The following is a 17,080-nucleotide window of genomic DNA, read 5'->3' on the forward strand; positions in this document are numbered from 1 at the left end:
GCGGCTGCAAGGTGCCCTTTCCCTGAGCCATTTGCTTTGCTTTCCCATAACAGTGTATGCTGGGCTCTACCTGGAATAGCACAGGTACTTAACCTGCATGAGCAGGGCATGTGGGAAGGAAGTGCTTTTTCTGCTTTCGTAAGAAGCATGAGTGCAGTAGAGCCCTCTCTGTGTTTCCTTGCATAGCTTTGAAGTCACCACTGCTATTTTATGTCCACAGTTACAGGCTGGCTAACCCACAGATGTTTTTTTTCTCTCCCCCAGGACTTCTGTTTCTTGTTGTCAACACGAGCTGGAGGGCTCGGAATTAATTTGGCCTCTGCTGATACTGTTGTTATCTTTGACTCGGACTGGAACCCCCAAAATGATCTTCAGGCTCAGGCTCGGGCTCACCGCATTGGACAAAAGAAACAGGTTGGAAGAGTAATCTGAGTCGTTTTGTCTGTGGCTTCAGTGTGAGCATCTAAATGGGCTCCCACCTCACCAGAGCTTCTGAAAACATGGTCTTTTTGGCCCCAGTCCTGAGTCCAGAGAGTACTGCCAACTCAAGGGAGGCTCATTTAAAAGCCAGGAAGTACAAAATCAGCTCAGGTTTGCCAGATGCCAGGTCTTTCTATTGACTTTGGATTCTGACATGGTTCAAAACCAAGAACCCAACCTGTGGCATCACACTTCTCGGCCTCGTGGACTGTTCTTTCTTGCCCTGAAAAACTTAGAAAGTAGAATATCCACCTTTATTAGGGTTTAATTAGATATGTGAAAAGTTTGATGATAGTTTGGATTTAGAGGGATTGTTTCAGAAGATTTTTACTCTGTGCTTAGTCACATTGCATGATGTGTGTTAACCAGCCTGATTTTAGCTGATCCTCCTGACATATAAAATGTGATGGTTTTTATTCTAAAGAGACACCTCTGTGCATGAAGGGACCATGTCAGCAGGTTAGTCTCCTGTGAAACCACTGAGGGATGCATCGCTGTGTCAGCAGAGTGTGTTCAGGTCCAGGAAATAGTTTTGGTTTTTTCTTCCCCTTCAGGTGAATATTTACCGCCTGGTCACAAAAGGTACGGTAGAGGAGGAGATCATTGAGAGGGCCAAGAAGAAGATGGTGCTGGATCATTTGGTGATCCAGCGTATGGACACCACTGGCCGGACTGTTCTGGACAACAACTCTGGGCGATCCAAGTAAGTGATTGTGTCCGGAGATAAGAGTTGATTGGTACAGCATGTGGCGTAACCAGCTTCACCTGCTGGCATTTCCCAATATTTGTTTGATAGGGTACAGGGCAGAAGGTTAATAAATAATTGCAGCTTCCACTAATTTGGCTTACGCAACCATTAATTTGGACACATAGGATAAAGATGATCAGAAATAAAAGAATAGTTTTAAGGCATTACTTGCTTTTCCCTCAGTCTTCTTCCCAGAGATCATCCTGGTCTGAGAGAACCTGGTGGTGGTCATGGAACAGCTGCAGTTTGGCAGTGACCTCTGACTCTCCCCGTTTCCCACCAGTAGATGGAAGTTATTCCCTTTACAGAAGTTGTCTGTGCTAGAGCAGGAAAGAGATGAATAAAAAAGCTTTTTATAGTGCTGGGTAGAAAACATAGTCCTTGCTTTAATTAGGAAAAACTTTGGTATGGTTTTGTGCTGTAGCAGTGCTGACTTAACAGCTCAAAGCACATTTTCCTTCTTGTTTGTTCTTGCAGCTCAAATCCTTTCAACAAAGAGGAGCTGACAGCTATTCTGAAGTTTGGAGCTGAAGATCTCTTCAAGGAGCTCGAAGGGGAAGAGTCAGAGCCTCAGGTAGTTTGAAATTGAAATCAGATAGCTGTTTATAGTCCCCTGCAGGTCTGCATGGGGTATGGAGTCTGTTAGCTCCCTCTTTATACTTGCCCAGTGCATGAGAATAGGTCGGTGAATAGGGCATGTGTGAGTCCAAGAGAAGCTGAAGAAAACTGGAACTGAAGTCTGGAGAAGCTGAAGCTCTGGGGTTGGGGGATCAGGGGGTTGAGGAGAGCCTTGTTTTAAGGAGTTATATAGTAACGGTCACCAGGAGAGTCCCTTGGCTCCTGAGGATTCCTTAGCTAGTTAGAGCACAGCCTGCTGAAAGCTCATCTCCCTCCCTCCTCTGAGCACTTTGTCAGCATCCCTTTTTGATTGTCAGCACAGTGAAGTCGGATAGGTCGCTGTCTCCTGCCTCCGTGCAGCATTGCTTGGCAGTTTACTGTTGAGTGCTTTGACCAGTTCTCTTAATGACAAGAGTAGCAGAGCTTCCCCTGAGGGAAAGAGTCCACAGTTAACATACCTTACTGTCCGGAAATTTTCCAGGCTGCTCAGCCTCAGTATTCTTTTCTTCTGTCCTATCACCCTTATTTCTACCTTCTGTACCACTTGAGATAGTTCATCGGGTTGACATGGCACTGAGGGATATGGTGGAGTTGGGAACTGTCAATGTGAGGTTAATGGTTGGATTAGATGATCTTCAAGGTCTTTTCCAACCTAGATGATTCTGTGATCCCTGCCCTCAGTGATGATGCCCTGCAGATATCTGCACTTTATTTAGCTCATATCAGCACAGTGCATGTTTAGCTATTGCACCCCATGAGTCTGTTCTCAAAGCCTCTTATTTCCTGCTGTGCTCTGCACCCTCTGCTTCATGACTTTTTCTTTCTGACTGGTAGGAGATGGACATTGATGAGATTTTGCGTCTGGCTGAAACACGAGAGAATGAAGTGTCCACCAGTGCCACCGATGAGCTCCTCTCCCAGTTCAAGGTACAGACTCACCCCTGGCTCTGTAGTGGGGTGCAGGGATGTGGCCCCCCACATCTTGCTACAGAGGTCAGGTCCAAAACAGACAGAACAAATCGGGCTCCGTGAGAGGTGACCTGTACAAAGCAGTTTTCTGAGGGGTTGTCTGGGTTTGGTAGCTGGGGAGGTATGTAGGTATTAATTTCACTTCAAGTAAGTGGTTTTGAAGACTGTGAATAAAATGCAGAATTTACCAAACTTGGAAACAAACCCAATAACTTACAGAGGCTCAGCAGTACTTCTTAAACTGCACGTACTTCCTCAAAAGCTGCTAGCCCAAAGACATGGCAAGGAACCAGGAATGTAGTGACATAGGGATCAATTATAAAGTAGTTGTGGAAATGTTGGCAAAATTCCTATGGAGAAGGAGTTGAGGCTTAGCAGACAGCTCTGGGGTATTCCTGCCAGGGGAGGGAATGTTTAAGTGTTCCTTTGCTTATAAAAGGTGGCCAACTTTGCAACCATGGAGGAGGAAGAGACAGAGCTGGATGAGCGGTCCCAGAAGGACTGGGATGATATTATTCCAGAGGAGCAGAGGAAAAAGGTGGAGGAGGAAGAAAGGCAGAAAGAATTGGAGGAAATCTACATGCTGCCTCGAATCCGGAGTTCGACTAAAAAGGTACAGCCCATCTCGAGGAGCTGAGAGGCAGGAGGAAAGAGCTGGCAAAGGCGACGCTCAAGTGAAGCCTCTTGCCATCCGAGTGCTTCTTTCCCTCCTCAAGAGTTTGTTGGGGGTAAAGCACAGAGGTAGCACAATGGCCCCTTGTTGGCATCGTGCATTGAGCCCATGGTTTGTAATGCAGTGTGAGGGTCCATACTGGATTTGGTATGACTTGCCTTGTCTTAGCAGGCAAAATAAAGAGAACCTGTAGTGAGGACGGGGCAAAATAGCCAACTGTATAATGCAGATTTTACTGCAGCTTATGCCATTTTCTGGCTGTTTCTTTTCCTGGGGCTCTCTAGCTCCCTGGTCTGCTCTTGCTTAAAGGTGGCTCTTTCAGGCAAAAGAGATGGCATCTTCTCAAGTTCTTTTTTAGATGATGGGATCTACCCATCCAGCCGAGTCCCAACCCAGTCCCAACCCCCAGTCCAACGGAGAGCAGGCTGTGCAAGGAAAGCTCTTCTGGGATAAGGGGACTTTAAGGGGCTGTGAACTGCTATCTAGGATAAGCTGGGGAAAAACATTCAAGTGAAGACTGGAGAGAAGGATAATCAATACTGGATGATTCCAGATTCATTTCTGAGGTGTCCTGGTTTTCAAAACAGCCTGAAGGACTGTGGCACAAAACCATGGTAATCAGTATGTTTTAATACAGCTTATACCTTAGTAAATCAAAATACAATTGTGAAATTGCTGCCTAGAAGGCTCTAAAGGGACGATGACCACCAGATCCTTTGTTAGCTGGGAACTGCAAGGGTGTGTGCAGCCTCTCTGGGTTAATTACATGGTCTTCTGCATCTTCAGGAAGAGATGCCAAGGTGTTTTACGATCTGAATGTGAAATAGTGCTACTGCATGGGAGGGACAGAAAAGGTTGGCAGGTTAGCAGTTGTTAACTGTACTGCTGTTTTTCTGGTACATACAGGCTCAGACAAATGACAGTGAATCAGATGCAGAAACTAAGAGAAGGCTTCAGAGATCATCTGGATCAGAAAGTGAGACTGATGATACCGATGACGAGAAGAGACCAAAGCGCCGGGGGCGTCCTCGGAGTGTTAGAAAAGATACTGTGGAAGGATTTACTGATGCTGAAATCAGGAGGTCAGTTCTGAGCCCAAGAGACAGTTCAGAAAACAAATATAGAAATCCCATGCAGGTGGAGAAAACCCCAGATTAATCCAGGAGGTGTTTGCCTGTAAGCACGTCAGTGGTTTAGGTGGAGCTGGTTCTCAGCTGATGACCTTAACATTCAGGTCTGTGCAAAATGGACTGGGTTGTCTTTAGTCAGGCTGCAGCGAAGCTGATACCTTCCTAAAATTAATCCTTGTTGTAACTGCCCTTCCTGGGCCAAGTGGATTGAGTTTATCCCGTATTACATGTGAGGTCTTAAGTACCATAAGATACAGAGCTGGAGAAGCCAAGGACTCTGGCCTTCCTGACATTTTTCTGGCAGTAGTCCTGCTGATTTGAGCTTTAAGTGAAAGGCAAGCTCTGGCAAAATAACCCCATGAGAAGCACTAGTCCCGTTGATCCCAGCAGTTGCGTATCCTCTTCTGCGCTGTGTCCCTGAAGCCAGCTGGGGGCTGAATTCCAGAGCGATATTTTCTTATCGTATCTTCTAACTCCTGAGCCTTTTCCAAAGATCTTTGTTTTATGGCTCTATCCAGATGTTCAGCCAAAGTTGGAGAAGAGGGGATTGTGAGTTTTCCTTGACTTTCATTCCATCTCTGAGTTGATGTATTTTTAAACAGGAGATGGTCAGACTTTTCAGATTTTGGTAGCTGTTTAGGTTATTGTGATGTAGCAGAAAGAGGCTGAAAGAACACAAGATGAAAGAAAGAAGGGGAAATATTAACTCATTTAAAAAATAATCTGTAGTTGAAGCTGTTGGGTCTACTCCCAGCACAAGGCACTGTTCAGTTGCAGTAACAGTGTCTGACTCTTACCCTAAAGTTGTGTGTTAGCCATGGCAGTGATTTTCACAATAAAAATAAGATATAAAAATAAATAGCAATCCTTGTCTGCAGACCTCTGTGATGGATTACACCACATTTGGCTCTTCTGTGATGGGTTGTTATGCTTATAGCCTGAGCGTTAAAATTACTGATGACATTGATTTAATGCCTTTTTTCTTCTTAGAAAAATGGAGTTAATAATTACCAACATGGTGTGAGCCAGTGCTTGCTTTTAATTTTTTTTATGCTACAGTTATGACTCTCCTCTTTTTTTGCTTATCTGTCAAACATCCAGCATTCATAATAATGTTGTGTTCTTCTCCAGCCAAGGTCACAAAACTCTTTGTGGGGCTTAATGGATTAGGCTTCTCAGTCCTGAGTGATGCTTAGCTAATCAGTGTGGAATGCAAGGTTGATAACGTGGCAAGCTGTAATTAATATATTCAAGCATCTTTGTGATATTGGACCCACTTTGTATGGCAGTTGGTTTAGTTTCTGTTTTTGTTTTTTTTTTACTTAGGTTTATCAAGGCTTACAAGAAGTTTGGACTGCCTCTTGAACGGTGAGTCCCAACCTGGCCCTGCTCCAGAGGGTTATCATGGGAGGACATTGTGTTTGATACAACCTCCACGGAGAGCACAAAGCTTTGCTGTCGTGTGATCAGTAACCCAAGCACTGCTGTACGGCCCCTCCTGTCTCAGTTGATGGGCACTGATGAATGCTGGCCAGAAAGCAGCCAGAGCAGTAGTGGCGCCGGGCCGCACACAGCATCATCCTGCTGGCAGAGTCTGGCCCTTGGGGCATTTCCACTCTGCCTAGAAAGGAGAGGGAGCAGCTGTCTGAACAGCAAATGCTACCCAGAACACTTGCCAAGTTTCTCTATGCATATTAGTTTCAAGACTGAATTTGGAACGTCTTTCTCTTGCTGCCATATCCCTCTTGAAGGGAGGCAGGGGGAGGCACACACCATCCTTGAGCATGGGTCTGCAGGGCCCTGCAAGAGTGATGTGACCCAGCGTGAGGGAGGGAGGGAGATGGGCACGTGTGCTTTGTCTGGAAAGCTGTAGCCCTTGCTGAGGTCTCAGAGCTGAGGGAGGGATCCCTGCATGTATTGTATGATAAATGATTGTGTTTTTTCAGCTGGTTGTACTCTTCTGTTGTGAAACGCAAGGTTTGCGTATGGGCCTTGACGTTACTAACTTCAGGCAGGCAAAAGGGACAGCAGATGGCAGCTTTGGACCATCAGATGGAGTTAGTATGGAACAGAAAGCAGGAAGAAACACTGGACAGTCACAGAGGGTGTCTGTTGTGCCCATGATAGACAGTTCTCACCTTTGTTTTAATACTAAACAATCCAAAGGATTGGATCAGTTATACTACATCTGCACTGTACTGAAGCTGTTAGACCTAAAAAAAGGTTGTTGTTTCCTGCACAGACTTGACTTGTGAAGGTTTCATACATTCGTACAGCATTGACTACTAAAAGCTATGAAACAATTGCTCAGGAAGTGACTGGGAGGAGATAATGGTGTATCAAATGCAAAACTTTTTTCCCCTTTCCCAGGCTGGAGTGTATTGCACGGGATGCTGAGCTGGTGGATAAGTCTGTGGCTGATCTGAAACGGTTGGGGGAACTCATCCACAACAGCTGTGTGTCAGCAATGCAAGAATACGAGGAGCAGCTGAAAGAAAACCCAGGTGAAGGTAAGCAAAAGGGTTGTGTGCTGCTGTTGTTTTTGGGGTGTTCCATGGAGCTGGTGAGAAAACTGTTTCCTTGCTGGATGGGGAGGCATGCCACATTGTGACTAAAAAGCAAAGAACAAGCACACATGTAAACCATCCCGTCTTTGCCAGGCACCTCTCACTAACAGAGAGAAATACCTGAGTCTTCTGCTTGCACTGGTAAGTGCCATTTGGGTCTGTTGGCTTCTCCTGAACATGAGTTTTCATGGGGAGAGGCTGAAGTAATCAGCTTATTTAATGCTGGGCCACAAGGCAAAGCTGATCATATTTTAAGTGCTCCTGGGACTGGGAATCAGACTGGTGCTGTGTACTCCATGGTAGAGCTGGATCCACAATTAGCATTTCCCATAGCTGTCATCATCAACCACTCCATGTATGGCTGTTCTGTGCTGTTGGTTTGGAGATACAGGGGTCTGGGCTGGATTTCCTGCTGGGTCTCTGCCTGTTGCAGCTGAACAAAACTACTGAAGCAACAGCTCCAATGTATTTAGACATATTTTTAAGAAAATGATACTGGAAGGTGTTTGGATTGCAGATCTGAGCAAGTTAGTGAAAGAAAACTTTTATTTTGGGTCTGCCTTAGCAGACAGCCTTAGGTTTAAATAAGAGGTTGTGGGCAAGATCTTGATCTCTGTGTGTCTAGACATTTTTACAGAGGCACTTCTTTCTGTAAGAGTTCTCTTAGTTGCCATGCTTTATTGTCGAGCAGGGAAAGGACCTGGAAAAAGAAGAGGTCCTACTATCAAGATTTCTGGTGTCCAAGTCAACGTGAAATCCATCATCCAGCATGAAGAGGAGTTTGAAATGCTGCATAAATCCATTCCCACGGACCCAGAGGAAAGGAAGAAGTGAGTTTGGCTAAGTAGGCAATGCAGAAAGAAGCTCAGGGAATTTAGATTTTGTAGTGGAAAGAGAATAGCCTAGATATGTGGGTTTGCTTTATCCTCCACAGCATTAAAAGTAGCTCATGTTTGAAATGTCTTCAGGTACCGCCTGACGTGCCGTGTCAAAGCTGCCCATTTTGATGTAGACTGGGGAGTGGAGGAGGATTCTCGCTTGTTAGTGGGAATTTACGAGCACGGTTATGGAAACTGGGAGCTAATTAAAACAGATCCAGAATTGAAGTTGTCTGATAAGGTAGGTCACTTTACTTGTTGTTTGTGTTGGGTCCATTGCAGTGTTCATAGACGACATGTTTAATTTATTCCAGAAACAGATGTTTGTTTGTAACCACTCCAAAAATAATAATAAATAATAACGAGGAAAACAGTGACCTCCATGGAATGTTGCATGCTTGATGGAAAGCAGAGTTGCATTATTTGATTGGCAGTAAATTTTCTCTGAGCATTACCATATGAACCACACTGAAATAATGCAGGAAGAAAATGATAATGCTGACATGTGTGGTTACATGCACAGTATAGAGGGTGCATTGCATAATCGTGGCTTGATAATTTCCTTGAGCATCTCTCAAGAATCTGAGTCTGAATTTCTGTGTGGAAATAATTTTTCACAGATTTGACACTGCTTATGTCAAGACTGCTCTGTCTTCGCTTTGAGGGCATAGTTACATGACTGGCTATGGTGGCAAAGCCAGCTGGAAAGCCTCTGTCTAGTTCCTCTGTTCCTCACTCATTCCCATAAGAACTGTTTATGGGGGCCCTGTTGAAATTTCGATCCAGGTTAAAAATAAGCTGCCATCCTTTGTGTCAGCACAATGGAAGGAGAGTGAACTGCAGCACAGGGCTGAGGAACACCGACAATCTCTACACCAGTTTTCCTGCCAATATGCTACATTCCCATGACATCCCCGCTGGTGTGTTTAGCAAAGATCAGACTGTGGCTGTGAGCCCTCCTACATGAAGTTCAAAAAAGCATTCTACAAAGGGAACAATTATCTGAGACATGCCGGCCAATTTCCAATAAAGTATGAAGGTAACCTAGTTGGCAAACTGAGATACTTCCCCCACAAAGTGGCACCTTGCAGCTGCCTTTTCCGCTAAAAATTCTGCATCTGTGTCATTGCTGTGGCAGTGTCTCAGGTTACCAGAGGGGACCAGCCTGCTGTGACAGAGCTGTCACAAACAAATCTGATGTGTTAAGGAGAGTGGACTCAGTTTTGTAATTTAAGGCCCCAAATCTAGTTTGCAAAGTTTTTTTTTTTTTATTTTTGCATACTTACAAGAAAGCTTGTAGAGAATCTAGAGAGCTGCCTTGGGGTCCTTTCACTTCTGCAAAAGACCAAGGGGAGGGATGGTTGCTAGGAGCTTTGCCTTTGGCTTTTGTCTGTGTGTAAGCTGGAAGAAATGCTTTGAACCTTCTTGTTCCCCCAGAAGGTGAAGCATCTCCAACCATCTGCTGGGTCTGGAAGAAATTCTGCTAGTGTGTATCTCTTTTGTCAAGGATTGATAGGTGCATTTGTTTTGTTTTGTTTTTTTTCTTCTTTATCAAAGATCCTACCTGTAGAGACAGATAAGAAACCTCAGGGAAAACAGCTCCAGACCCGAGTTGATTATCTACTGAAACTGCTGAAGAAGGATCTGGACAAGAAAGAAAACATGAAAGATGGGGAAGAGGTGAGATGTGGCTGCTTGATTCTGGGGGTTTCAGGCTGAGTGATGGACTGGTGGCAGGAGTCAGCCTCTGTTCCCAGGTCACTGAACATCATCTACGTGAAAGAATATGGACTTGTCTGTTGTGTGATTGTGTTGTGATGCTGAAGTGATAATTAGTAAGGGGCAGGTGATTATTACACTTATTGAAGGACTGGGGCTCATCAGGCTTCCTGCCGCCCTGCAGGACCTGCAGCTGTTTTCAAGATGTTCAGGAGATGAAGTATGTCCCCAGGAAGTAGCTGTAGATGTTTCCTTGTCCTGACTTGTTCTGTGTTTTCACCAGGGCAAGCTAAAGAAGAGGAAACCACGAGTAAAGAAAGAGAACAAGGCTCCCAAAGTCAAAGATGAGCATGGGAATGAACTCTCCTCTCCTCGTCACTCAGACAACCAGTCAGAAGAAGGTGAAGTCAAGGTGAGTCAACTCGGTGGGCAACAGCTTTTCCAGGTTTCATTGAGCTATGTTGTTACTGCAGAAATCCACCTTGAGAAGCAAATTCCCTGTGGAGTTGGGGGGGCATTAGAGAGTGCATTCCCCCAGGAGATTGGCAAACTCACAAAAACAGCTGTCAGTGTCAGAGGACCTTTCCAACCCACTCTTTTAGGTTAGTGCTTTAAGGGTTTGGGGGGATCCTAGAATGGCCACACACATCCACATATTGACTTGGAGGAAAGGTTGTCTCAGGACAAAGTCTGTTGCCCTTATAAAGGAGAGAAAGAAGAATTGTTTCCCTTTCCTTTTCAGTTCATCAGCCAGTGGTGAAGCTGGAGTTTACCAAGGTTATGCTGTTGCTTAGAAAACCTTCTGTCTTTGAGTGGTTTGGCTTGTAGTCTAAGGCTTTTTGTTCATGTGCTGATCAGTATCTACCTTAGGGGCTGAGCGTTCTCGAGCGCAGCAGGCATAGGAAAGCAGTGCTTATCTACAGTTTGCCAGCTAGTAAGAGGCTGGGGCTCGTCTATTTTTTATACCCTTTTGTCAAGGGTTGGGTGGATTGCAGCTGGTTAAGCAGGGCTTGCTGTCTGGTTAAAGAGGTGTGAGGGCAAATTTGGATGGACCTCAAAAATTGCCTGTGTGTCAAGGATGTAAGTTTTATGGAAGAAAGTTTACGTGAGGTGATGGACTCCAACTTTGTGCTGTGACTGATTTTCTAGGAGGATGGCTTGGAAAAGAGCCCAGTGAAAAAGAAAAGGAAGAAAGAGAACAAAGAGAACAAGGAAAAGCAGACAACCACTAAGAAAGAAAAGGAAAGTGACAAGGAGAAAAAGAAGACAAAAGACAAGAAAGAGAAGGTATGTGGTACTCTCAGGAGCAGTTTGAGAGAGAAAAATTTCTCTGAGCAGAAGGGCAAGTTAGGAGAATTGGCATTCATTAAAGGCCTGGTGTTACAGGGTGTGATACATCAGTGAAGCACTGTGGGGTGAGGTATTACCTTTTTTCAGCCCTCCTGAATGCTTATTGTGAAGAATTGCAATAAAAAGTAGAAAAGACAATATATCCTAAAGCTGGATGAAATGTGAGCAAAAAGGAAGAGATTTTGTCAGACTGCCTTTAAAGTACAGCTGTCCCTCGTGACAGCAGTATGGCCCAATAGCTGATGTTAAGAAAGGAAGGAGGAAGAGCCGGGAGCATTCAGATCAAAGTTCTGTTCAGCTGTGATTTATCACAGGGTTGTCAACAACTTATCTGTATTCTCCTTTAATTTAAACTCACCCCAAATAACCCAACTGTCCACACCATCAAGACTGTAAGTTGGTGGTGGGGCTGTTCAGGACTCACCAGAATGAATGTTTCAACATCAGTGGTATGTTGTGAACTAAAATGTCCCCTAAATTTTGGGTACAACTGCCCTGAGGCTGGGTTCAAATTGGAAGGAGGGTAAAAGTTTCTGTTACAATGACCTGAAGTGCCTGTCCAAGGAACAGGTATGTACTGCATGCCCAGTGTGTTTTGACAGTGAAGTCACAAGTGCAAACCAAGGAATTTTGCTGCATGTGTAGGGGAGAGTTTGCTTTCTGGTGATTTTTGGTATGACTTTGGCTCTAAAGGGTTTTGACTGCAGATAAGTTGTATAAGTCAAAATTTACACTAACAGGCCATGATTTGAGGTTGCTTTTCAGAGGGTCTGAGGGCTAGCAACATCACATGACGTTGCAGATCCTCATCGACAGGAGACTACTCTGAGCTCTGTCTTTTGCAAGGGATATATGTTCTTTAGCTTAACCTTTCTTCCAAGTCTTCAACATTGGTTTTCTCTCCATGAGTATGAATATCGTATTCATGTCCAAAATGCTGGCTCTGATTTCTGTCTGCTCCCTCAGGGATGAGGTAAAGCTAAGTAGAGGCATTGCAGCTAAACTGTTTGAGATCTTCGAAGGAAAGTTGTAGGAGCAGTGCCCGGGGTTTAACAAGTGCCAGTAACAATAGTGTGGAGGTTGTTAGTTGGATCACTTGGGATCCTGCAGTCTGGCTCATCATGTGATGTGTGTAATTCGTCCTTGTAAAGCCTAAAGGTGGTGAAGCCAAATCTGGAAGTAAAGGGAAGAGATCACAAGGTCCCGTCCACATTACCGCAGGGAGTGAACCGATCCCCATTGGAGAAGATGAGGATGATGATCTGGACCAAGAAACATTCAGCATAGTGAGTATTTTCCTCTGGAGATGGGAGGGCAGTGGCAGAGAGCCCAGCAAAGCAGCCAGGGTTTGCTTACATGTTATTCAAAGACATGTTCTAGGTTTCAGGGTGTGAGCCCCCTCCTGGTGCCCCACAGTGATTTCCTCTGGCTGGTCCTAGAGCGTGGCAGAACAGCCCTTGACGAGAGTTGTCCGCCAGCCTCCTCTGTGCCTACCAGCTGCCTGCTGTAAATGGCACTTCAGCTGGAAGAAACTTCAAAGCTCTTTCAGCTCCCGATTCTCACCAAGCAATTGCGATGTTAAAGGGTTCAGATAACTCTCCAAAATGTAGCTTTGCATGAGTGCACATGTTCATCCCCTCCCTCTGCCAGGGATGCCAGCCAGGGCAGGAAAGGGCAGCATATCAACAGAGCATGCAGAAGGGCTCTCTCCTTCAGCTGTTAAGTTCCCACCGTTCATTTGACAGTGCTGGGTTACAGAAACCCTGCAGTGTCTCTCCTGTAGAAGCCTGGGAGCCATCGGGGCTCTTCCAGGCAGGGAAATACAGGAGAGTATTGAGGGTGACCTTGTATGGCTGTAGGAGGTGTGGTGTTGTCTGAGCTGTAAACACTTCCCTAGTTGTGTAAATGCTCTTGCAGCAAACATGCCTGCAAGGATCCTTGTAAAAATAGCCTTTTAGTAAAAGTTGTCATGGCAGACTCTACTTGGCCTGACTTGCACAAGGAAATGCTGAAATACCACTTTTTAAAAACAGTTCTCTAAATGCAAATCTGTGTATTCGCTGCAGGTCCTGTGTTATTTTTGTCTGTTTTTCTTTAACTTTCCCTCTGTGATACGTGAAAGGTCCAGTCAGGCAGTAGAAACCTGTCTGATTTACTGTCTGTGCGCAGCGTTGATGCGCACAGCTGAAAAAGATGGTGCTTTCATCTCATGTCTTCCAGTTTTGGTAAAAGCAATAGATTAAAGAGACCACAGATGGGGATGGACAGGGAGGCTATTGAGTGAGCGCTCATTCAGCTGGGGCTGTTGGTTCAGCGTGTGGATGCTCGGTTACGCTTCCCTGCCTGCCGTGGGATCAGTGCGAGAGCAGACCGTGTGCAGTTATGGTTTGCAAAGCAAATTGTTCCCCTCTAAAAGGTGGGGGCAGTGGAGGTGGGGACACTCTTGTCTTTTCCTTATTATTTTCTGCAGCATGTCTAACAAATTGAAATTTTCATAGCTGATTTCTCCTTGCCTAACGGTCAGATAAAGCTAGTATCTTGTTCTAATGAACTTTTTCCAGCTCTGTCTCATTAAGAAGGGAACAGTATAGAGCCCTGTGCCAAATTAATTACTTTCTGCTCTCTATTGCTTTTTCAAGTGCAAGGAAAGGATGAGACCAGTCAAAAAAGCACTGAAGCAGCTCGATAAGCCTGACAAGGGACTGACAGTTCAGGAACAGCTGGAGCACACACGCAACTGCCTCCTAAAAATTGGGGACCGCATCTCTGAGTGCCTTAAAGCCTACACTGACCAGGATCATATCAAGCTATGGAGAAGGTGAGGGATCATTTTGCTTCCTTTGGCTGGTCTTTGATATTTTAAAATGGTAGTTCAGAGACTGATGGATTTTATGTGGATGAGTGTGTGATTTGCTGCTTCTTTAACCTGTGAAATCTTGTGTTCTGTAGCCCACTCAAGTTGTGCTGGTTTCATTTAAATTGTTTTCAGAGCTAGTTTAGATAAACTAGTGCACACATCTTTATTTTACTTTGAAGAATTTGGTTCCGGTTCTTGCAATCGTCTTGTCCTGAGCTGGGTTGAGACTGTTCTCCAGGGAGGATAGATCTGATTTGATGTTGGTTTGAAAGCAGTTGGTAGTTAAACTGCTGATGTAGCAATTAACATAAAATGTTCATGTCCTCCTAGGAACCTATGGATATTTGTGTCAAAATTCACAGAATTTGATGCTAGAAAACTGCACAAACTCTACAAGATGGCTCACAAGAAAAGATCGCAGGAAGAGGAGGTGAGATCTGAACTGACTTTCCCCCTCTGGTCGCTGTCTTTAGAAGTTGTCACTCTTGAACTGTCAGTAATTTCTGCCACATTGCTGGCTTTCTTTATAGTTGTTATTGGCAGTCTGTGGTTTTCGTAACATCTAAATAGTGTGATTGCATTTGCCTCCTCTTCCCTGTGGCAATTTCTCCTTTCACCTAACAACACTGGTCACTCTGTCCTGGCTGTTCTGACCAAGAAGCAGCATTGCTTGCTGTGGCACGTTGTGTTGAGTTGACCCTTAGAGTGAAAAGCCTGGGAGTGCTCCCCTGTAGAGACAGGATGTAGAAGCAGAGCTGCATGGGGCAGAACTGTGCCTCTCTTCCACCACGTTTGTACCATTGCTGTTCACACCATGCTGGGGCACAGATGGTTCACCCAAGTCCTCAGAAGAGGTGGGTGGCCCACAACATGGGGAGTCTGCAGAAAAGTCCAGAGCCTGACAGACCAAGGCCATTGATCACATAATCTGAATCTTACAGTGGAAGAGCAGTTGATCTGTAATCCTCTCTTCCACCCTGCAGGAGCAGAAGAAGAAGGAGGACATGTCCAGCATGAAGAAGCCATTCCGCCCAGAGCCTTCAGGCTCCAGCCGCGATTCTGTGATGTCCCAGTCTCACGTGCCTCACAATCCTCATTCCCAGAAGATCCACCTGCCCTCTTCCCATGCCCAGCAGCAGATGCACGGGCACCCACGTGACAACTATGGCCATCCAAACAAGAGGCATTTCAGCAACACAGGTGAGCTTTCCCGTCTAACCTAAGGGCTGTTTGCTCTTGGACACAAACCCTTCTGTGACTCGTGGCTGGTCAGGTTTAAAGGTGATGGGATAGAAGGTATATTATCACTGTACTTATTGCTGGACTAGAAAACACAATATAGTGATGAAAAGAGTATAAGAACAGGACATAATAAGATTTTCTAGAATAATGAAAGAGAAATTCAAAGAAAAAAATTGGGTCCACATAGTTTAGGGAGAAGGTCAAAGGGGCACAGCAGTAGTTATAATTTCTTTGAGAATTTAGAAAAAAAATGGGCTTAAAGTAAAGTGTGAAAGACCCTTACTGGTGCTTTCCTCATTGCAGACCGAGGGGAATGGCAGCGGGAACGAAAGTTCAACTATGGTGGCAACAGCAACCAGATGTGGGGCGGGGAGCGGCATCACCAGTATGAGCAGCACTGGTACAAGGACCACCACTACGGGGATCGGCGATCTCGTGGAGAGCCCCACCGGAGCTCTGGGAACTACAGACCAAATAACCTCTCCCGCAAGAGGCCATACGAACAGTACAACAGCGACCGAGACCATAGAGGCCACCGAGATTATTACGACAGGTAAATGCCCTTTCATCTCAGAAAGCTGGAAGGAGAGGCCGCACCTCGATGACTGTGTTCAGTTTTGGGCCCCTCACTACAAAAAGGACATGGAATTACTTGAGTGTGTCCAAAGAAGGGCAATGAAGCTGGTGAAGGGTCTGGAGTTGTATGAGGAGCGGCTGAGGGAACTGGGGGTGTTCAGTCTGGAGAAGAGGAGGCTGAGGGGAGACCTCATCGCCCTCTACAGCTCCCTGAAGGGAGGGTGCAGAGAGCTGGGGATGAGCCTCTTTAGCCAAATAGTAAGCGATAGGACAAGAGGGAATGGCCTCAAGTTGTGCCAGGGAAGGTTTAGACTAGAAATTAGGAAGCATTTCTTTATAGAATGGGTTGTTAGGCGTTGGAATGGGCTGCCCAGGGAGGTGGTGGAGTCCCCATCCCTGTGGAGGGGTTTAAGAGTCGGGTCATCTTAGTGCTGAGGGATGTGGTGTAGCTGGGAACTGTCAGTGTTAGGTTAATGGTTGGACTAGGTGATCTTCAAGGTCTCTTCCAACCTAGATGTTTCTGTGATTCTGTGAGTTTGCAACTGTGTGCCTGGCTGCAGCGACCAGGCTTTCCTTGGGGAACTGATCTCCATCCACTCGTTTTCTCTCTGCAGGCACCACCACGATTCCAAGCGTCGACGATCTGATGAGTTCAGGCCTCAGAACTACCACCAGCAGGATTTCCGGCGGATGTCTGATCACAGGCCACCCATGGGCTACCATGGCCAAGGACCTTCGGACCACTATAGGTCCTTCCACACAGACAAGTTGGGAGATTACAAACAGCCTCTCCCTCCACCTCACCCTGCAGTGTCGGACCCTCGCTCACCTCCCTCTCAGAAATCCCCTCATGATTCCAAATCACCTCTTGATCACAGGTCACCTCTGGATAGGTCATTAGAACAGAAAAACAATCCAGATTATAACTGGAATATTCGGAAAGCATAAAGTGACTGAGAGGAGGAAAGCGCACATCGGAAATACTTGGTTTGATGCAACAGTGGCTGGTTTCTCCAAGCCAGCAACGAGAAACTCTGAACATGCTGCTATCATCTTGCTGGGTCAAGGAGGATTTTGGGGGGGTTGGTGGAGGTTCTGGTTTGGATTCCTGTTTCCTTTCCCCTCTTTTATCATTGAATGCTGGAATCAGCCTTACTGCCTCATTCTTTGTTTTTGTTTTTTTTTTTCACCACTTTAATGGACCCAAGGGAATTTTCTCTAGCCAGTGTTTCCTCAAACCAAGAAGGTGGATCGATGCTGCTTAGGATTGTGT

General features: G+C 45.6%; 1 protein-coding gene across 9 annotated transcripts in view; it reads left to right on the forward strand.

Annotated features, from left to right (window-relative positions):
• The window catches only part of CHD2 (chromodomain helicase DNA binding protein 2), an 89,602-nt gene extending 72,644 nt beyond the window's left edge, over positions 1 to 16,958 (forward strand). For all 9 annotated transcript variants that reach the window (XM_074916668.1, XM_074916667.1, XM_074916669.1 and 6 more), the window contains 19 exons: positions 265 to 414; positions 1,035 to 1,183; positions 1,706 to 1,802; positions 2,681 to 2,773; positions 3,255 to 3,428; positions 4,395 to 4,570; positions 5,945 to 5,986; positions 6,989 to 7,128; positions 7,877 to 8,015; positions 8,154 to 8,304; positions 9,621 to 9,743; positions 10,066 to 10,194; positions 10,932 to 11,069; positions 12,284 to 12,418; positions 13,772 to 13,950; positions 14,320 to 14,419; positions 14,973 to 15,189; positions 15,535 to 15,784; positions 16,422 to 16,958. In XM_074916668.1, coding sequence (XP_074772769.1) covers positions 265 to 414; positions 1,035 to 1,183; positions 1,706 to 1,802; positions 2,681 to 2,773; positions 3,255 to 3,428; positions 4,395 to 4,570; positions 5,945 to 5,986; positions 6,989 to 7,128; positions 7,877 to 8,015; positions 8,154 to 8,304; positions 9,621 to 9,743; positions 10,066 to 10,194; positions 10,932 to 11,069; positions 12,284 to 12,418; positions 13,772 to 13,950; positions 14,320 to 14,419; positions 14,973 to 15,189; positions 15,535 to 15,784; positions 16,422 to 16,755 — 2,916 coding nt within the window. In that variant the 3' untranslated portion in view covers positions 16,756 to 16,958. The remainder of the gene's footprint in view (positions 1 to 264; positions 415 to 1,034; positions 1,184 to 1,705; positions 1,803 to 2,680; positions 2,774 to 3,254; positions 3,429 to 4,394; positions 4,571 to 5,944; positions 5,987 to 6,988; positions 7,129 to 7,876; positions 8,016 to 8,153; positions 8,305 to 9,620; positions 9,744 to 10,065; positions 10,195 to 10,931; positions 11,070 to 12,283; positions 12,419 to 13,771; positions 13,951 to 14,319; positions 14,420 to 14,972; positions 15,190 to 15,534; positions 15,785 to 16,421) is intronic.
• The last annotated feature ends 122 nt before the right edge of the window (positions 16,959 to 17,080 follow it).

The sequence above is a fragment of the Athene noctua genome, chromosome 13, assembly GCF_965140245.1.
Source record: "Athene noctua chromosome 13, bAthNoc1.hap1.1, whole genome shotgun sequence".
NCBI classification, from domain to species: Eukaryota; Metazoa; Chordata; class Aves; order Strigiformes; family Strigidae; genus Athene; species Athene noctua.